This window comes from Orcinus orca, chromosome 8 (genome assembly GCF_937001465.1).
Source record: "Orcinus orca chromosome 8, mOrcOrc1.1, whole genome shotgun sequence".
Classification (NCBI taxonomy): domain Eukaryota; kingdom Metazoa; phylum Chordata; class Mammalia; order Artiodactyla; family Delphinidae; genus Orcinus; species Orcinus orca.
In genome coordinates this window covers 16,464,935-16,487,430 of record NC_064566.1, presented here as the reverse complement: position 1 = coordinate 16,487,430, position 22,496 = coordinate 16,464,935, and the positions used below count along the sequence as shown (strand labels likewise).

At 38.6% G+C, this 22,496-nt stretch overlaps 1 protein-coding gene across 3 annotated transcripts in view; it reads left to right on the top strand.

Moving 5' to 3' along the window:
* Nucleotides 1-22,496, top strand: part of TTC17 (tetratricopeptide repeat domain 17) — a 153,621-nt gene that overhangs the window by 72,674 nt on the left and 58,451 nt on the right. For 2 of the 3 annotated variants that reach the window (XM_004264024.3, XM_033411026.2), the window contains exon 17: nt 20,155-20,325. The exons of the other annotated variant lie outside the window; for it this stretch is intronic. In XM_004264024.3, the coding sequence (XP_004264072.1) occupies nt 20,155-20,325 (171 nt within the window). The remainder of the gene's footprint in view (nt 1-20,154; nt 20,326-22,496) is intronic. 3 annotated transcript variants of the gene reach the window in all.

Below are 22,496 nucleotides of genomic sequence, written 5' to 3'. Positions count from 1 at the left end.
AAAAGCTGGTTCTTTGAGAAGATAAACAAAATTGATAAACCATTAGCCAGACTCATCAAGAAAAAAAGGGAGAAGACTCAAATCAATAGAATTAGATATGAAAAAGGAGAAGTAACAACTGACACTGCAGAAATACAAAGAGTCATGAGAGATTAATACAAGCAACTCTATGCCAATAAAATGGACAACCTGGAAGAAATGGACAAATTCTTAGAAAGCACAACCTTCCGAGACTGAACCAGGAAGAAACAGAAAATATGAACAGACCAATCACAAGCATTGAAACTGAAACTGTGATTAAAAATCTTCCAACAAACAAAAGTCCAGGACCAGATGGCTTCACAGGTAAATTCTATCAAACATTTAGAGAAGAGCTAACACCCATCCTTCTCAAACTCTTCCAAAAAATTGCAGAGGAAGGAACACTCCCAAACTCATTCTATGAGGCCACCATCACCCTGATACCAAAACCAGACAAAGATACTACAAAAAAAGGAAACTACAGACTAATACCACTGATGAATATAGAGGCAAAACTCCTCAACAAAATACTAGCAAACAAAATCCAACAACACATTAAAAGGATCATACACCATGATCAAGTGGGATTTATCCCAGGGATGCAAGGATTCTTCAATATATGCAAATCAATCAATGTGATACACCATATTAACAAATTGAAGAGTAAAAACCATATGATCATTCAACAGATGCAGAAAAAGCTTTTGACAAAATTCAACACCCATTTATGATAAAAACTCTCCAGAAAGTGGGCATAGAGGGGACCTACCTCAACATAATAAAGGCCATACACGACAAACCCACAGCAAACATCATTCTCAATGATGAAAACTGATAGCATTTCCTCTAAGATCAGGAACGAGACAAGGATGTCCACTGTCACACTATTATTCAACATAGTTTTGAAAGTCCTAGCCACGGCAATCACAGAAGAAAAAGAAATAAAAGGAATACAAATTGGAAAAGAAGAAGTAAAAGTGTCACTGTTTGCAGATGACATGATACTATACATAGAGAATCCTAAAAATGCCACCAGAAAACTACTAGAGCTAATCAATGAATTTGGTAAAGTTGCAGGATACAAAATTAATGCACAGAAATCTCTTGCATTCCTATACACTAATGATGAAAATCTGAAAAGAAATTATGGAAACACTCCCATTTACCATTGCAACAAAAAGAATAAAATACCTAGGAATAAACCTACCTAGGGAGACAAAAGACCTGTATGCAGAAAACTATAAGACACTGATGAAAGAAATTAAAGACGATACCAACAGATGGAGAGATATACCATGTTTTTGGATTGGAAGAATCAATATTGTGAAAATGACTATACTACCCAAAGCAATCCACAGATTCAGTGCAATCCCTATCAAATTACCAATGGCATATTTTATGGAATTAGAACAAATCATCTTAAAATTTGTATGGAGACACAAAAGACCCCAAAAAGCCAAAGCAGTCTTGAGGGGAAAAAACGGAGCTGGAGAAATCAGACTCCCTGACTTCAGACTATACTACAAAGCTACAGTAATCAAGACAATATGGTGCTGGCACAAAAACAGAAACATAGATCAATGGAACAAGATAGAAAGCCCAGAGATAAACCCACGCACCTATGGTCAACTAATCTATGACAAAGGAAGCGAAGATATACAATGGAGAAAAGACAGTCTCTTCAGTAAGTGGTGCTGGGAAAACTGGACAGCTACATGTAAAGGAATGAAATTAGAATACTCCCTAACACCATACACAAAAATAATCTCAAAATGGATTTGAGACCTAAATGTAAGACCGGACACTATAAAACTCTTAGAGGAAACATAGGAAGAACACTCTTGACATAAATCACAGCAAGATCTTTTTGATCCACCTCCTAGAGTAATGGAAATAAAAACAAAAATAAACAAATGGGACCTAGTGAAACTTCAGAGCTTTTGCACAGCAAAGGAAACTTTAAACAAGACGAAAAGAGAACACTCAGAATAGGACAAAATATTTACAAACAAATCAACAGATAAAGGATTAATCTCCAAAATATATAAACAGCTCATGCAGCTCAATATTAAAGAAACAAACAACCCAATCCAAAAATGGGCAGAAGGCCTAAGTAGACATTTCTCCAAAGAAGACAGATGGCCAAGAAGCACATGAAAAGCTCTTCAACATCACTAATTATTAGAGAAATGCAAATCACAACTATAATGAGGTATCACCTCACACCAGTTAGAATGGGCATCATCAGAAAATCTACTTACAACAAATGCTGGAGAGGATGTGGAGAAAAGGGAACCCTCTTGCACTGTTGGTGGGAATGTAAATTGATACAGCCACTATGGAGAACAGTATGGAGGTTCCTTCAAAAACTAAAAATAGATTTACCATATGATCCAGCAATCCCACTACTGGGCATATACCCAGAGAAAACCATAATTCAAAAAGACACATGCACCCCAGTGTTCGTTGCAGCACTGTTTACAATAGCCAGGTCATGGAAGCAACCTAAATGCCCATCGACAGACAAATGGATAAAGAAATTGTGGTACATATATACAATGGAATATTATTACTCAGCCATAAAAAGGAACGGAAGTGGGTCATTTGCTGAGACGTGGATGGATCTAAAGACTGTCATACAGAGTGAAGTAAGTCGGAAAGAGAAAAACAAATATCGTATATTAACACATGTATGTGGAACCTAGAAAAATGGTACAGATGAGCCAGTTTGCAGGGCAGAAGTTGAGACATAGATGTAGAGAACAGACATATGGACACCAAGGGGGGAAAAGTGTGGTGGGGTGGTGATGGTGGTGTGCTGAATTGGGCGATTGGGATTGACATGTATACACTGATGTGTATAAAATTGATGACTAATAAGAACCTGCAGTATAAAAAAACAAAAAACATTATCCCTTTTTACATTGTAATTAATTAGTTTAGAAAAGAATCCAATGTCAGCTAACTCCTAAATAAATAGTTACCCCTAATGGAAATAAGTGCATTTTCTAGGTTTAAAAACTCATTGATAATACTGAACTAATTTCAGTATTAAATTTTTCTTTAACAGTGTTTTTGCATTACTTGTTTCCACAATAATCCTATTTATTGACGGTTGTTTTGCTGAGTTCCAGCTTTGAAAAGCTGAAACTTGAAAGAAGCAGACACCTCTGTCAAAACCATGAACTTCTTACATTTTAAAACCTAACAGTTGCATTTACTCCAGTTATCTCTGAGCTTTACTAAACGGTTGATGAAGAAGGAGACAAAACCTCTGAGTAATGATTAGCATTTCTGTACCTTCAGATGATTCTGTCTGCCCTTTACTTTTTCATTTTTGCAATATTGAAAGAAGCTTCATAAGTTATCTTGTTTGACATATCTTTCTAAAGTTTTTATTATGACTTTAGAAAGGTTTCAAGAAGCAAGCTTGTGATTCTGTTTCCAATAATCAAGGAATTCATATTTGTTTTGTAATACTCATAGTTACAGTTTATTACAGGGAAAAGATACTAGTTAAAATCAGCCAAGGCAGAGTCCTTGAGGGGTACAAATACAGAACCTCCGGTTGTCCTCGTCCCATGGAGTCATGGACAACATTACCTCCTCCCAGCTATGATGTGTGACAGTACACGTGGAGTATTGCCAACCAAGGGAGCACACCCCAGCCTTTGGTGTCCAGAGGGTCTTTTTTTAAATTTTTATTGGAGTATAATTGCTTTACAGTGTTGTGTTAGTTTCTGCTGTACAGCAAAGTGAATGAGCTATACATATACATATGTGCACTCTTTTTTGGATTTCCTTCACATTTAGGTCACCACAGAGCATTGAGTTGAGTTCCCTATGCTATACAGTAGGTTCTCATTAGTTATCTATTTTATACACAGTATCAATAGTGTATATATGTCAGTCCCAATCTCCCAGTTCATCCCAGTGCCCCCTTTCCCCCTTGGTATCCATACATTTGTTCTCTATGTCTGTGTCTCTATTTCTGCTTTGTAAATAAGATTGTCTATACCAATTTTTTCAGATTCCACCATATATACATTAATATGCAATATTTGGTTTTCTCTTTCTGACTTCACTCTGTATGACAGTCTCTAGGTCCATCCACATCTCTACAAATGACCCAGTTTTGTTCCTTTTTTATGGCTGAGTGATATTTTAAGGAATTAATATTGTAATTGGGTTTTTTTGGACAAGATTTAAGCTGCCCTTATACACCCTTTTTCCAACCTAAAAAATTCTCTTATGAAAGCCTGTTTGAAAAGCTACCAATTTAAAAGCTTTTCAGGTAAGCTTTTCAAGATCAAAAATAGTTAAATACTCTTGGAAAACATTTTAAAAACAACTTTTCTGACCACTATTGTTAACCTTCCCTAAATTATTTTCTTTAAAGATCCACATTAGACACTGTTTTTATAGCAACTGTAATATAGTGTAATGTCTTGGATAGTATGAACTGAATGGTAAAATTATCAGTAGTCTTTTAACATCAGTAAGTATTGCTTTTCATATATAATCTTGGAAATTTTTCACACAGATTTTTAGTTTATGTTTCTTGGAGTATATGCACAGGTAATGTATTTAGCTGTGAATACTGATTCATTCAGCTTAGAAGTACATAATCATTATGCTCACAAACTTTTCTTACTTGAAAGACTTTATAGCTAAAAATGTGTCAATTAGTGCAGAATCATTTATCTGACAGTTTTCCCAAACTTTGATTAATCTAGATAATCCTCTTATTTACTGCCATTTATTAGTTGCATTTGTTCTTACAGAAACTGCTTATCATCATCTCTCTCTCTCCTTTGAATAGTACTTAATAAATTCTTTTCTTTTATAGGTATTTTTATATCAGCATTACAGTTTCAAGGATGCTGGGAAGGAAAACATAATAGATTTTTTAATTGCCAGCTCTCAAGTTGACTGTGAAAGAGAAGCTAGTGCTTCCAGTTTTGATTAAACATTTTATTTTGGCAGTTTTTAAATACATACTTTTTGTCCACATTTATTGGCTTGTTATTTTACAATTCAACTTAAATAGAACTGAATTGGCCACTTGAACAAACTCATTTTTCAATAACAACATACTTGGCCTTTTTAAAAGTAAAATGGAACCTGTTAAATAAACTTACAATGCTTTTGAGTATAAGTAAGGTCTCTTGAGTGCTCAACACTAAAAAAGGACTTTTTAAAAATTGAAAATAACAGGGTGTCACAGAAAATGGGATTTCATGAAGCAATAATGATTATATTCTCTAATGATGAAAAATGGAAAATAATTTATAATAAGCAAAACGTGGATATTAAATCTGTAATATTCATGATAGTGGATTTTCCAAGTGTTTATTACTTAAGAGTATTTTCTACATACTTTCATTCTTCAGTTTCACTGATTTGAAAATTAAAAAGTTACATCTAAAAAAGATGCTTTCTACTACTTAAGCAATATACATTGTTCTATTATTATGTCTCTGATATGCATAATTTTACTTTTAGTATTCTTCACTCAGTATTACTTTTCTTACATTAGAAAAGATAAGACCAACGGAAGGTTATATTTGTTAGACTTCATTGCATGTGTATAGGTATGCTGCTAACAATGGCATTGTTATTAACTGAGTATAATTAAGCATCAGCCCCACAATCGCTGAACATTGGTCTTTTCTTAATCCGCTGAGGCACCTACCCACTTAAAATTATTGGCCCAGATCTTTAGAAATTATGAATAAATGTTATACAGAACTCAGACTTTAACTAGGTATGGTTAGAATTTTATATACATTTCTCTATAAAGTGTATTTCAGAGCTTTCACCACCATAGAAAAAAATAGAATTTCCAAATCGCATACATGAGCTTTAATATCTGTTCCAATGTGCAGAAGAATTATCCTGTGTTGTCTTTTGTTTGTTTGTTTTGTTTTTTGTGTTTTTTTTGTTGTTGTTGTTTTTTGCAGTACGCGGGCCTCTCACTGCTGTGGCCTCTCCCGTTGCGGAGCACAGGCTCCAGACGCGCAGGCCCAGCGGCCATGTCTCACGGGCCCAGCTGCTCCGCGGCACGTGGGATCTTCCCGGACCGGGGCACGAACCCGTGTCCCCTGCATTAGCAGGCGGACTCTCGACCACTGCACCACCAGGGAAGCCCCTGTGTTGTCTTTATAATGTTTCTGTATTTATAGCATCTACATACTATTTACCTAAATCTTATCTCGTTTTATAACTTGTTTCTTGCCTGTGGTTTTAGTCTGTGTTCTTCAACCCAAATTTCTGTAGATTTATAGCTTGTAGCTTAAAGCAATTTTACATGGAGTTCAGATTTTGAAGGAAAAGAAATCCTGCATTTTGCTGCCCTCCTGTGGACTATCCAACACATTCTACCTGCAGTTAAGGACCTGCTTTATCACATTCTTGATGAGAATTAGTGAAGATACCTGCTTTACAAAAAAAGAAAGAGGGCTTCCCTGGTGACGCAGTGGTTGAGAGTCCGCCTGCCAATGCAGGGGACACGGGTTTGTGCCCCGGTCTGGGAGGATCCCACGTGCCGCGGAGCGGCTGGGCCCGTGAGCCATGGCCGCTGAGCCTGTGCATCCGGAACCTGTGCTCCGCAGCGGGAGAGGCCACAATAGTGAGAGGCCCACGTACCGCAAAAAAAAAAGAAAGAAAATACAGTCTGAAAGACACAGTTTTTAATAGCATTTTTAATATGCTACTAGTTAGCTTACCTCCATTTATTTTTGTTGGAAGAATGAAAACTGGTTAACTTTCTACAGGCTCAGAATCCTGTAGGTGCAGGTGCATCCTGCAACAAAGCTAGATGTACCTCTCTATATGTAATATGTATAAATTTTTATACTTCTTTACTTAAAGGGCTTTAATTATTGGTTAACAAACAATCCTTTGATAAGCATCTATATGACGGTAAGAGAAGGGATAAGAAAAGTGCCTTTTTTATGAATCTAGAAGCAAAAGTTATGATTTACTCAAGTCACAGAGTCAGTCATTGGTAGCACAGAGACTGAAATCTGAGTCCTCTGTCTTCTAAGGCCAGTGTGGCTCTCATGTGTAATTCTTTTATTCTCAAGCCATAAACTATTCCACTGCCAAGACTGAAAGAATTCATATTTGTAGATTCTTGAGTCATTTTATGAAAGTAGTATAATCGCTGCACTTCGTATATCATCCCTCAAAAGAGATACATACATCCCTATATAAAACATGCCTCTGAACTGTATTATGGGGGACAGCCATAATAAACCCTAAAAGCACACCTAAAATGGTCCCTTTCAGTTTAGCGTGTCACTTTGATCTCTTCTGTATTTGCATCATTAGATTGCTGTAAAGCATTGGATTTTACACAGAAGATCTGGTAGCCGTACTTGTAATATTCACTCAGTAGGTAATATTTGTCTTTTGGGATTCCCAGCATTTTGGTTTCATGAGCAAAATGGTTACCTTTTGTTTTCATAAGAAGTTAAGACATTTACGCAGGTTTTGTTAACCAGTGGTTTTACACTTCAGCCTCCGAAAGACATTTAATATGTATATAAATACTTCTTGGTTTTTAACATGAATTTTTTGTCCAGCATGCAAAAAAAATTGTTTTCTTTTGAGGAATGAGCCTGTTGGCCCCTGCTTAAGGTCTTTCTACAGTTGTCCTCCAGTCATTATAGATTGTTAACCTGGCCAAATAATATTTAAGAAAAATGAAATTTGATAGTGGATATAACCTTCTAAAGCAATAGAGTATTTGTTTTCTTTCAAGCAAAGGGACCTGAGTATGGCTTATTTATTCATTCATTTATTCAACTAATGTCTACTATTCTAGGAACTAGAAACCAAACAAGCAAGCAAAAAACTCCAAGTCTTACGGAGCTCCATTCTAGTAAAGAGAAACAGAGCAGATGATAAACATACGAAAGAAGTTATTTAGTATGTTAGCAAATAAGTGCTCTGGGGAAAAATAAATAGAGCAGGAGGGTTGGTGTGATATTTAAATTGGATTGTTAAGGGAGGCCCCATTGAGAAAGTGACACTTGAGCAAAGATTTGAAGGAGGTAAAGGGTTGGACCATGCAGACATACAGCATAAGAGCATTTCAGGCAGAGAAAGTAGTTGTTGCAAAAGCTTATGCAAGGAGAGCTTTTCTGTGGTTTGGTGGTGTTGGAGGAAATGAAAGCACAGACGAACGGGAGGAGGGTAGAACCGCATCTTTACTGCCTTGCAGACCATTCTAATAATTTGGGCTTTTATTCTAAGAGAAAGATGTATGATTTGGAAGGTTTTGAGCATTAGAGGAAAATTATCTGATTTACGTTTTAACAGGATTCTTCTGGCTGCTCTGTTGAAGATAGATTGTAGTCAGGTAATGGCACAAGCAGGAAGACCAGTTAGGATGCTGTTGCAAAAATGTAGGTGGGGCTTCCCTGGTGGCGCAGTGGTTGAGAGTCGGCCTGCCGAGGCAGGGGACACGGGTTCGTGCCCCGGTCTGGGAAGATCCCACATGCCGCGGAGCGGCTGGGCCCGTGAGCCATGGCCGCTGAGCCTGCGCGTCCGGAGCCTGTGCTCTGCAACGGGAGAGGCCACAACAGTGAGAGGCCCGCATAACACACACACACACACAAAAAAATGTAGGTGAAGGATGATGTTGCCTTGGACCAGTGGGGTGAGAGGGGAGAAGGTGAGAAGTGATCATCATATTTGGGGTATATTTTTGAAGGTGGAACCAATAAGACACTACCAGAGGAAGTATGGGAAATGAAAGAAGCAGGGGTCAGGGTGACTCCTAAATATGGGACCTAATCAACTAGGTGCTATTTAATGAGATTTTTAATAACCAGTGGTGCTATTTAATGAGAGAAAGTCTGAGGAAGGAACAGACTTAGGGAGAAAAACAAGTTTTAAACAAGTTTCAGTTGCCTTCTAAATGTTTAAGTGATGGTATTGGGTAGGCAGTTGGGTATATATGAATGTCATTATGGTCAAGGAAGAGCCCCAGGCTAGAGATGAAAATTTGTGAACCATGGACATATGAATGTCTTTTAAAATCACAAAATTGGATGAACTTACCTCAGTGATTAGTATAAAAAGAAAAGAGGTCAGCGATCAATTACTAGGGCATTCCAGCCAACATTTAGTGATTGGGAAGAGGAAGAACATTACAGGAGTAGCCAGTAAGACAGTAGGGAAACCAGGCAAGTGTTCTGTTCCAGAAGCCAAGCGAAGAAAGTGTTCCAAGGAGTGGTCAGTTATATCGTTATTCTTATGCTACGTGGATATATCCTAAGCTTGAGTTGGATGAGGACAGAGAATAAAGCATCGGATTTCTGAACATGGAGGTTGTTGGCAGTCTTCTAAAAGTTTGTATTAAATGGCTTGTGAAGTAGGTGAAGTGGAGATGGCCAGCAGCTCTTTCAAGGAGTTTTGCTGTAGTGAGGAGCAGAAAAATGGGATTGTAGTTGTGGGGGAATGTGGGATCGAAGATATTTGGTTTTGGCTTTATTGTTCTAAAAATAAGAGGTATTGCAGTGTGTTCCTGTAGGAAATATCCAGTAAAGAGGAGGAAATTGAGGATGCAGAAAAAATTGTAGAAGCAAAACTCTTGAATAAACAGAAGGGGATGGGCTCCAAGGCACAAGTGTAGTGTAGAGGTTGTCCTTGAATAGGAGAAGGTACAATTTATAGGTATAGATGTAGGTATGTTGGTGCGACTTTTGATTACTTCTCAGTGAAGTAAGAGGCCAGTTGTCAGATGAGTGTGAAGAGGGGCAGAGGAGGTTAGAAATACAATGAGAGAGGAAGGGCTGAAAACAATGGACTCAGAAGGTGAATTGAATAGAGAGGTTTCTAATTTTGGTAACTGGATCATGTCAATGTCATTAATTTAGAGAAGGAATATGGAAAAGAAATTACCTATGCCTTCATGTGTGGCTGGAAAATAAGTTCAGTGATAGACATGTTCATACAGAGATGCCACTGGTTCCCTCAGATTGTTCAGGGTGAGAAGAAAAGTCCTAGAATGGAATCTTAGAAAATACTAGCATTTAAGGAGCAGAGGCAGTGAAAGTGAGTAAAGAGAGGTATTGGGAGAACCAAGAGGGAGCTGGGTCTTGAAGGTCAGAAGAACAGAGAGTTTGAGAAGGAAAAAGAAATCAACAGTAGCATGTCCTATATTGGTTCCTAAAGTAGGGTACAAATATCACCAGAGGCACACAAGCTTTTAGGTGGTACTTAGAGTAACATTTTTTGATTTTAGTATTTGTGGCTTATTCTAATGGGCATTAGAAGAAATAAATAACCAGCACATCAAATCTGTAATTCATGAAAAGTGGTACTGATTTTCCCTTTTAACATAAATTAATGTAAGATTAAACAGTGACTCCATTTAAAGAAGAACATTGCATAAATAATGGTACTGGTACCTATGGGAAAATCACGACAGTAGTGGACGAATGAATAGTGTGGGAAGCTCTGGGTTTAACAGTTTAGAAAATCATTTGGTGACCTCATTTCATCAAAAGTATTTTCTGTAAAATGGGGAAATATCTATACTAAAACAAGAATAAATTTTAGGAAAATAGAAATATTAAAGTGAGCTCTCTATGTATAGTTGAATTACTTTTAGAGTTTCTGGCATAGATTCTAAACTGTATAACTTTTGTTTCATCCTGTCACTGTGTAACTAAAATAACCTTAAAGCAAATAGTTAATGATACCAGGAATCATTCTTTAGATAATATATAATAGGACACAAATAAGGAAGACTTTAAAAAAATCCACTTATTAGAAACATGAAAAAGTAATTTGTGTTTGGAATAAAATAGTAGAAAACTTTGGCAGCTGAGTGAAGAAGTAAGGCATTTATTAGGCCCAGCATGTAATACACACAGAGCAAGTGGTTTTATTCTGTCTCTGGGACTCTTGGAACTGATTCACTGCAGCTTGGTTGTGATGCTGCAAGAGGACTGTGTCCAAGGGCAGCAACTAAGCAGTCACTCTAGATATTTGAGTAGCACTTCTTGAAGTCAGCTAGGAGGTTAGCACTGCAGCTTGTTACTCAGTTACGGAATTCTTTTGTTCATTACCTTAAAAAGAAGAAGTTGCAAATTTATAATCTGAGTTACAGAGCTTAACACTTCAGGTGTGCGAATGGTCTTTGCCAGTGTTAGGGTTACTATCTTGAGTCTCCAGTAGGAAGTGAGTTATACTTTTGAGTTTGTAAATTAAGATCATGGTTCTGCTTCCTTTATGCTCTGTATGTAGTACGGGACACCCACTGGAAGGCATCGTTAATCATATTTTGTGAACACTTAACCTACAGATAGGGTTGGAAAGTTATACTGAGACATCTTTCTTTGTGTATAGGCGCCATTCTGCATCAGGAACTTACTGTGGTTTCCTGCATTCACATCACTGAGGTCACAGTGATTGTACACACCAGCAAGAAAAATGAAGGATGAGCAAGATGGGGTCTGTTTTATCTAGCCCCCACTAATTATTGAGCAAGATATTTTAAATATGGTTTGTCACTGCAGTAGTACATGTCTCCTGATAGGAACTGAAGGGGGCTAACTTCTAGTTATAAATACTTTGTGTGTAGTAAGTTAGGCAAGTTCATTGGATGCTATCTTTTTACATCTTCAGTTTCCATTCATTGTTGCAGATGTTTTTGGAGATATTTCAGTTTGTGATGTTAAGCTTTGCTATCTCATATAGCAAGCATTTGCATGACTCCTTCCCATTCAAAAAGATTATTCTAATTGGCAGAACTCTCCCTCCCTCCCTCCCTCCCTCCCTCGCTCCCTCCCTCCCTCGCTCCCTCCCTCCCTCCCTCCCTCCCTCCCTCTCTCTCTCCCCCTCTCTCCCTCTCTCTCTCTCTCTCTCTCTCCCTCCCTCTCTCCCTCTCTCCCTCTCTCCCTCTCTCCCTCTCTCCCTCCCTCCCTCTCTCTCTCTCTCTCTCTCTCTCTCTCTCTCTCTCTCTCTCTCTCTCTCACACACACACACACACACACACACAAATCCATGCTACATTAGAGTGGGCTCTTTTTTAAGTGACCTATGCCTCAGAAAATTCTTTACGTGCACTGCAAACCAACTAGTTGAAATGAATTCCCAGTTTTGGAGTTCTTGTTTGAAACAGTGAGTACCAGCAGTTCCCTGGCAGTCCAGTGGTTAGGACGTGGTGCTTTCATTGCCGTGGGCCCAGCTTCAGTCCCTGGTCAGGGATCTAAAATCCCACAAGCTGCAAGGTGCAGCCAAAATAAATGGAAAACAAACCAAGAAAATAGGGGCTTCCCTGGTGGTGCAGTGGTTAAGAATCCGCCTGCCAATGCAGGGGACACGGGTTCGATCCCAGGTCCAGGACGATCCCACATACCCCAGAGCAAATAAGCCTATGCACCACAACTACTGAGCCTGCGCTCTAGAGCCAGTGATCCACAACTACTGAGCCCGTGTGCCACAACTACTGAAGCCCACACCCCTAGAGCCCATGCTCTGCAACAAGAGAAGCCACCGCGGTGAGAAGCCCGCGCACCTCAACGAAAGAGTAGCCCCTGCTCGCCGCAACTAAAAGCCCGCACGCAGCAATGATGACCCAACTTAGCCAAAAATAAATAAGTAAAATAAATTTATTAAAGAAAAACAAAAAACAGTGAGCACCAAGTATTTCAACCCTTTTACAGATTTAATCATTGAATGATTTTTTTTTTAAAACTCAGTTCCATGGGCTGATGGAAATAAAGCAGTTGAGCCTGATAATCAGTAGAAAAGAGCATTAGTGAGATTTAAAATACATATGGCTGAGGATACCTGGCATGTATCTGTGTGTCCGTGTATATGCTGGTTTTGGGTTTTCCCCCCCTTTTTTCTTTCAGTGTTGGTTGTTACAATAGTCGGATTTATTTCATACTAAACTATTGTGATCTTTGACCAAGAAAATCTCAGTAGTCTGTTACTTTTTCTTAACCACCAAAGTTTATTTAGTTAGGATCTTGAAAATACAGGAGAAATTTAAATCATATTTCATAGCTGTTGAAAAGAACACAGCTTCGGATTTCTCTTCTCATTTAGTTTATTTTTATTGATATAACAACAAATCTAAATTTGCCATTCAAAATTTGCCACTCTGAAAGCAGTTTAAACTGCTTTAGCTGTCAGGCATTACTTAATAACCCAGTCAAATCACAAATATCTAAAATGATAATTTTAAAAAATAATAAAACAAGCATATCAAATTTCAGGAGAAGGAACTAGAGGTCAGTAGCAGCTGATAGGGTATGTGGTGTTGATCAAGTCTTCTGAGTCCTGGTATACCTGTAGTAATATAGCCAATTTCCCTTGATGATGTGAAATACAGCTAGAGGAAAACCTAACATGAACAAAACAATTCACCACCTCCCTCACCGTACACTGCCTAAGTACCATAAATGTTAAAAACTGGGAGAGAGCAAGAAACCGTGTTATTTATTACGTGCAAAGTGGCCACTGAGGTGAATGCCTCCAGGCAACTTTGGTGATATAAAGCAAAAGGAAACAGTATGATACTATCATTTATTTTTCTATGCTTTTCACTTGATTTAGTGCACTGATAATATGTACTTAGATTTAGGTAGATATACTCAAATCAAAGTTCCTGTCTTAATCCCAAACCCCTAAAGTGGGTCTGATATCAGGCAGCTAGGGAACTTTCTTACTGAAAGCCACAAGGCCTTGCTCAAAACGTTCTGTGGTAGAGGGACTTCAGTGGCCTTTTTTGTTAACCTTTGTTTAAATATCATACTTATTACCCAACCAGTGTAAAGGACAATGCCTAACCCTCTTTGTCCTCATATCTAAGTCCTATGAGATATTACTGGGCTCAAGTCCTTAACAATCATGGAATAACTAGGCTCTTGTGTTCTCATTTAAAGGTACTGTTCTTATAATCCACTTAGTCTGAGGAGTAAAAAAGACCAAGTAGCCTTTGACGTTTTATTAGCCTTGGCCTTGCATTAGGAAATTGCATTTAGGAAAAAGCGCAAGCCTAATGGCAGTAAATGCTTCTGATGGAAGGTCCCTTCCCCATTATGCATATCTCTGGGCCTCCATTTATAGTTTGAGGAGGGGGAGCAGAGTTAAATCTATTGATTTTTCTACCAGATTTTTTTCCTTGACATCAGCAGGTGACCAATCACTTGCAGCAAGAGAAAGGAGAGGTAAATATAAACTCCAGAGGTTGTGAGTAGCTAGGAAATCTAAGCCCTCCCCTGTTGCCTCATCCCAACCCTCTGTTTATAGGCTTATTCTAGGTATTAAGAATTGAATGAAGCCAACTCACTGCAAGAATATGTGGTTGATGCGAATAGACATGCTTAATTTAAGCTCACTGACCACATAAGGACTTTAATATCATTCTGTCTTTTGCAAAGTCAATGGAAATTATACCAAACCATGACATATGATGATGCTATTGTGGAATACTTGTTTTCTTTACCACATACACCCTGCTTTCCTGGTTCCTTGTGTCGGCTTATATTGTTTTCAGTAGCTCTTCCCCATAACCCTCCCTCCTGCCCTCCCCCCACACAAAAATTCTAATCTTGCCCATCCTTCAAGGCCCACTTCTGCTATATGCCTTACTGATCCCTTAATTATAAGTAATGCATGACCAGTCATGCCACCTGCGCCTCTCCTTCAGCTCCTGTGACTTGCCATTACAGTTACTTGTGTACAAGCACTACTCTCCTACAGGACTTCTCTAGCTCATTGAGAGCAGGGACCAATCCTTTTTTTCATCTTCATACCATGGCCCACTATGCATTCCACACCATCCTCCCAATATTTAGCCCATAGAATGTACTTAAACTGCAAATTAGCTAATGGCATTTCAGGTTTGAACTACTGAAAATACTTAGTAATAGAGGGTAATTAACTCATACCCACCCACTGTTTATCCAGAATGCTTTATACCAGACCCCCACTCAACATACATATACAGATATAGATCTTCTTTTGAGGTCTGCAGCTCCCGCACAATAGGAGGGGGAATAGAAAAGGAATTATCTCATTTGTGTCCACTAGAAGATGACACATCTAATAGATAGCCTGTATTTTCTCCTGTCTGCTCTGTTTTTAATGAAAGTTACAAATGTCCTTGTTGACCCTCATTGAAAAACTGACATTTATGGGTAAATCAGTAAGTGTGAGAATCTATTGGATTTGTTTCCCCAACATTCTTGCTTGAAACAAATTTCCCTAGGCTGAAGTAAGAGATTTAAATTTAACAATAACAATAACAGTAATAACAAAATATTCAACAGCAGCTATGGCAGTTAATTTTCTTTCTTTCTCAATATTGTTTCTACATGGGAAAATCTTTCCTAGTAAAACTTCCAGTAAATGTTTAAATTCCCTTGTTTAGACATCTAGCCTGATCTTTCACATTTCTGGAGGAAGTTACAGCTGTGGAGAGCTTGAATTCCATCACTGGAGTCATGTCTTCCACAGTCTCCATGTCATGGTGTCTGTGTCTCAACTGGTGCTGACTTCGCTCCCTGTGCTTTAGTCACTTAAGTGATGGCCACGTGGCAAGACAAAGAGGCCAGATTTATTGGTGGTTCTCTTTTTTCTTCTCTAAGAGAAGGCAGGGAGTACAGGTCTATAGAAACCAATGCACCTCTGAACTCTTGGGCAAATCACATTCCCCCACCATGTGTGAAGAGAGTGTTACCCAGGATAGAATTTAACTCCTCTTAGAACAAGGTCTACAAAACTTTGTCACAGCCTGTGGAGGTGGAAATCATAAAGGAATCTTTTCCCAGTGAGGTTTCTTACTGCTTCACGTATACCTATTTCTCTGTGTAGTACCAGGCCCCACATGCCACCCACAGTTAAAGTTTCCTGGTATTAATTTAAAGCAATCTTGCATAACAATGGTGCACAACTGAAAGATACACTTTTATTCACTTCACAATTTATATTACTATTTTTCCTAAAAGATACATATCCTACTAGAGAAATAAATATGAAATTAGTTGCTTGGCTCTTACAAAGTTCTGAGTCCTCTCAATTTTGTGGCATTCCTTTCTTATAACTAACCCTAAAGGATTCCTAACCCAACCAGGAATTTCCTACCAACTTATGAGATTCAGAAGAGAAGAATTCTTAAAAAAAGAAGAGAATAATTCTTTTTAACAAGTAAGTGGTTACCCAACTCCAGTTAGAAAATAAATATTCTTCTAGGACCTTTGTAAACAGGATTTATATGAGAAGATAGGAGATTTCTTTAACCTTAGTCATGGTAGGAGTTCCTGAGAACTTAGTTTACTCTGAAAATCTGTTTAGCCACAGAATAATTGTGCCTTTCTCCCTTAGGAGACTTATGCTTTGACAAGGTATATTAAATATTTAGTTGTTTTCCAGAACACCCTTGTAGGGGAGGTGCATAAGTATTGACTTATGCAGTCAATACTCTAACCACAGAAAAGGATGTTGATATGTCTAAGATCTCATAGCAGTTCCAGAATCAGAAATACCCTCTTTGGAGTTTCATGCTCAGTTGGTTTTGCCTTGTATTCTCTTACTTCTAAGAAAAATCAGACTGCCAAGATTTGAATTGCTAAATGCTTTGCAAGCAAGTATAGAGCATTAAGCAGAGAAAAGTGTTTCCATTTTCACCTGGAACCTTGTTGTCTAAAGCATTTCATTTAAATCATGTAGTTCCCAAAACAACAACAACAACAACAACATACCTCTCAAGGTTAGTCCAAGCCATAGAATCTCCTCATTTTTGCATTAACAAAAAATAATAGCCTTATGCACGGAAGATGACTTTTTACTTTTTAGGTGTCTTTCCATTTTTCCTTCTCCATTTTCTTGTGTTTCTTTAATAAGAACATCATCTCTGCCTTTGCTGGGAAGACAAGCAATATTTTTCTACATAGGCAACTTTTTTTTAGTTCCCCTTTGAGCTAGAGTAGACCTATACTATACGTGCTTTTTTTTTTTTTTGCGGTACGCGGGCCTCTCACTGTTGTGGCCTCTCCCGTTGCGGAGCACAGGCTCCGACGTGCAGGCTCAGTGGCCATGGCTCACGGGCCCAGCCGCTCCGCGGCATGTGGGATCTTCCTGGACCGGGGCGGGAACCCGTGTCCCCTGCATCGGCAGGCGGACTCTCAACCACTGCGCCACCAGGGAAGCCCTGGACCTGTACTATAGTCCAAAGAATAGAAACTTATTTTTTCTGAAATTCTTCAGTTCTCCCTCAGGCAACTGGAAGGAGTAATTCAAAAATTAGGCAGTATGACTTTCTATGATTAGCCTAGATAATCATGGAAATCACACCAGAATGCTAAACCAGTCTCTTTTTAACTGTCAGCCTAAGAAAATTCATATTAATAGTTCTCATTTTAAAGCATGTAGTTTTTACATGATCATTTTGACCCTATTTCCAAGAAATATCCTAACATAAACTTCTTATGCTTCCTTTAATTCCCCCAGTTCTCCCTGATCCCCTTTCCTGCCCTCTCCCTCAGAGGTATTGGCCCCAATTTCCTGAGTTGGAGGGCAAGACATTCTTAGAATGCAGAAGGCTTGCTTCAAGAGGGTGTCTGGGCTTGAGGTCATGCAAGAGGACTAATTTTAGCTTCCGGATCTTATGCACATCGTATCTTATAAGTTACCTATGAAGCATTTTAAAATATTGCAGACATTTTAAAAGATGAAACCAATTAAATTTTTATAATAGAAAGGGTGGGAGAGAAAAATAAGAGATGGCAAAGGTTGGAGGAGGAAATCAACTGCAGGAAACACAGCTAGAATTTCACTGGGTTCCAGTGTTAAAGGTTTATCTTTTTGCTTTACTTGACCTGTGTCAAGATAAAAAATGCTTTAGAGGCAAATTCACCAAAGCTGAAGGCAGAGAGGATATTCACTAGGAAAACATGTTTAAAATTATCAGTATCATTGTCAGCTTTTTTTCCTCTCTGCTTTTAATAGTCATGCTTATTTATTTCCCAATTCAGAATTGCCTCTGAAAAGCATGCTGTTCTTCATAGTGAATTTTAGTCGGTCGGGTGTGTAGAGTAGTTGTTGTCATTGCTCTGTTTTATTTTAATGCTCTTATGCTTGGTTTCCCCGTACTTAATTGCACGTACTAGGTGGTGAAGACAGAATTAGAGGCAAATCGGCAACCTCTGTCCTCTCAGGAGAATCTGGAGAAAGAAAGCAACTACCATTGCTCATGGCTTCTTTTCTTAGCCCTCCAGGGCCCACACACTCCACACCTTCCGTCTCTGTCAAATCGTACTTCTCGTTGTCTCCCAAACACAAATGAGAATTCCTGTTCCTATTGCTTTGCTCAACACATTATTCCTCCCTGCCTAGAATGCCACCTTCTCTACTTTTTCTGCTAAAGAGGTAGTATTGACTAGGGGAAAGCCAAGAAGCTTTGTGGTAAAATAGAATTAATTCAAATCCCAGATCTACCACTTACTTATTGTTTGACCATAGGCAAGTTACTTAGTTTCACTGATAATCAGTTTCCTTATCTGTGAAATTAATAATATTTCACAAGGTGTGTTTGAGGAGTAAGTGGAAGAAAAAATACCGAAGTACTCAATAAATATTGATTCCCTTCCTTGTAATTCCCCCTTTTGAAGTTCTGTGTTTTTAAGTCCTACGTATTCTTCAAAATTCAAGTTCTACCTACTCAAAACTTATTCTCTGAAGCACTTACTTGGCACAGTAGACTACATCATTATTGTTTGTTGTCTTGCGTTCATTGTCTTGTAAGCTTCCTGAGAGCTAAAGCTTCTGACATAGCCTTGTTGAAAATGGTAGCCTCAGATGTGTGATAGTGTATAACTGGAAAACGGTAGCCTCAGATGTGTGGTAATATAGAACTGGAAAATGGGAAGTAAATCCCTAAGTAGGCAGTCCCCTTTCTCTCACCTAGGAAGTTGGGAAAGGTTTTGAGTCCATTGTGTTTTCTTGGCACAATAAGGAAAATGGCCTGAGAAATGCTTTCCAAAATTATGGAATCTGAAAGGGAGTCATCAGATCCAGAAAGAGACTTCTTGTATTTCCATTGCCGCAGAGACAGCCTGATTGGGTACATACATCTCTTTGGGGCAACATTCTCTTAAAAAATAAAAAAAACTTGTAGAGAATGTTTGGACGTTTTGATAAAGAAGGAAAGTTACTTTTACACTCTTACCCAGAGAATTGTCCTATAATGTGAATGTAGGCTTCCACTGAACATGCACCTTCAGTAGCAACGCACATGGAACATGAGGAGACCTGTTCAGCCAGCCAGATTCCCACTGCAGCATACACAACAGCCTAGTAACACATTCTCCTACCCAGAGAACGTCCATCAGGTGGAGCTGGGTAGTGGCTCTTTATCCCTGTTAACATACAATCCCTAATAAGGTCGAAGCTCTTCGACTCCTGGGCAAAACTGTAGCAAAAGGTCATGCTCACTATACATATCAGAAGGTATCACAGAGTGCTATGATTACATTCAAGATGTGACATTTTATGCTTAGGTAAATCTTTATTACATGATCAGAACTTGTGTTTCAAAAGAAAAAAACAGGCACCTGTGTGATCTGACAGTCTTAAATGTGGATTCTCTGCCACCACTATCCCCCTCTAAGTCCTTGGTTTTTAATTTATAGTCCTTTACCTTTTGGTATATCTTTCATTTTAAACTATGATGCAAGAATGGTATATTTTTCAGCTATAATTCATCTATCTCCAGACTTATTCAGGTACTAATCTGTCATTTCTCACCTTCAAAAGGCAAATAGAAGGAAAACCACTTTTTTATGATGTTTCTGACTTTCAGAGAAGTGTTTCACAATCATTCATTATGAATGGAAGGAGATCTTGGGACTTGAACTTTGTTGTTATAGTTTTTTCCCCAAATACTTAAAATAGCCTAACAGGTGAAACTTGAACTTCAGTGCAAAACCTTGAATCACAATTATGGTCTGCCTTTGGGCACTCCACCTCACTGATTTGTGCATGTTCTGCTGGAGAAAAACTGACAGTCACCTTTTTGCTCTTCTTGATAGTTGGGGACCTTGAGCTATGGGACTACACAAGAGAGGTTTCTAATGTGCTCTATCTGTGTCTCTTGTCATTGAGGTAATTGTCATGCGAAAACCCTGGACAACAGCCATGACAAACAGAAATATTTTGACAACTCACAGTCACTGGATGCTGCTGAAGAAGAGCCCTCTGAGACAGGAACAGAGGAAGACCCTGTGCTCTCTGTTGAGAATTCAGGGAGGGACTCAGATGTCCTTAGACTTGAAAGTAAGTTGATTTGACCTGAGCTGTGCTTCTGGAGTAAAATCAACTCTCAGACTTGAAGCTTAGGCTTTCTCTACTCTCAAGCGTTTGTTCTTTCTTTTAACAGTCACTTACTATATTGTAGATCATGAAGGTGACCCTCAAGATTGGGAGGCAGAAGGCAAGCTATAAAGTGAAAATGCTCTGCACACTTCTTTCTGTTTTCTCCACCTCAACATCTTCATTTGCTAGAACAAATTTGATTTATGTACTAGTCTTTCTTCTTAATGTCATTAGTCTATTGAGTAAGTCATTGGGAAAAAAAGCAAGTTGTATTTATACTAACCCAATAAAATTTAAAGATTTGAAATAACGGGCATGCCTACCAGGCCCTTTCCTAAAATTCCATTTTATGACCACATTTTGAGCTATGCTGTTCTAAAAAGTTTTAAGATTATCAATTTATAATTGCCAAAATGAGTGACTTCTATTTTTTGTTTGTTTGTTTTTTTGCGGTACACGGGCCTCTCACTGTCATGGCCTCTTCCATTGCGGAGCACAGGCTCCGGATGCGCAGGCTCATTGGCCATGGCTCACGGGCCTAGCCGGCATGTGGGATCTTCCCGGACCGGGGCACGAACCCATGTCCCCTGCATCGGCAGGTGGACTCTCAACCACTGTGCCACCAGGGAAGCCCAGTGACTTCTTTTAAGTACTCATCCTGCGTAACCTCTTTTCTGCCTTTGGAACTGTGCACGACTCCTCGCTTGAAACTTTCTCCTTCTTCTCCTCTTGGCTTCTGGGATATCACTTGTTCTTGGTTCTTTTCCTTGTCCTCAGAATATCTTTCTTCAATTTCATTCACTTATTCTTTACTTTGCCCTTTATTTTTTTTACCCAGGATCTTAACCTTGGTCTTCTTTTCTTAGTCCTCCATGTGTTATCTCTTGGTGTTTCAGATACTTTGGAGTATACCAATGACTCTAAATCTGTATTTTCAGCTAAGACATTCTTTGTGACTTTGTGACCTTTTTAGTGGTCTCTTTATCTGGATGTGCCACAGCCATTTCAAACTTAACATATCTAAAATTGAACTTGTCTTCGTTTTGCCCTACTTCCTGAACTGTTTCTAGTTCCTATATTCCTGCTCCCTGTTAATGGCACAACTCATCCAGTCATCACTATGTCCAATCAATCCCTAAGACCTGTTAAATATATCATCTCTTCATCTAATCTATTCTTTGTGGCACTGTCTGAATTTAGACTTTCTTCATTTCTGCCAGGGCTGTTGTAGTAGGTTCACGATTGGCTTCCCTATATCTAGTCCTTTACTTCGGTCTATGTATGGAGAGTGCGAGAGAGGCAGGGGTTGTGTATGTGTGTAGGGGAGAAAAAGAGAGATAATACATAGAAATTGGTATACAATTTAAAAAGCAGAAACAACCCCTGTTACCACTTTCTTGTGTGTCCAAAGAGTTGTTTCTGAAATCAGACCTGATCTGGTAAGTTGCTACGTTTGAAGTTTTCAGTGGCTGTTACCTATCGGAAGAGTCCAAATGTCTTAATGTGGGATATGAGGCAATTTAGCCCTTGATTCTGTCTCCAGCTGAACTGTACCATCTACTAGTACTCTGCATAGCAGGAAGTACAGACCTTTCACTATTTCCCTCACGTGCCATGCTGCTTTGAGCCTCCGTGTCTTTGCATAGGCTGAGAAGGACCCCTGCATGTTCTGTGCTTTTTATAGACAACTCCAATGCATCTCCAAGATCCAGCTCAAATGTCATCTCCTCTGTGAAGCATTCACAAAGGTCTCCAAGCATTTAGTTACTCCATTTGCTGTCCTGTTCCTACTTTTTGTCAAGGCATATTTTATACAATATTAATTGCTTGTATGTCTTATGTTGCATCAGACTGTGAGCTTCTTATATATTGTGTCCTTTATAACGTTATATTCCTGTGTATAGTAAATATTTGTTAGAGTAATGAAATGTGTCCTTTGCCCTCCTGTGTAGATTGGATTAACATATTTAGCAATTACAAAATTTTGTGTTTCCTTCTAAGTGGTATTGTGTATGAAAAACAATGTCTAAGAGAAGCAAGCTAGACCTCAAAGGAGGAAGTTGTGACCTTCACTTTTGCAGGTTTAGGGAATTAGTTTCATCCGTTCTACCAGAAATCATTGGGCTTTAAGG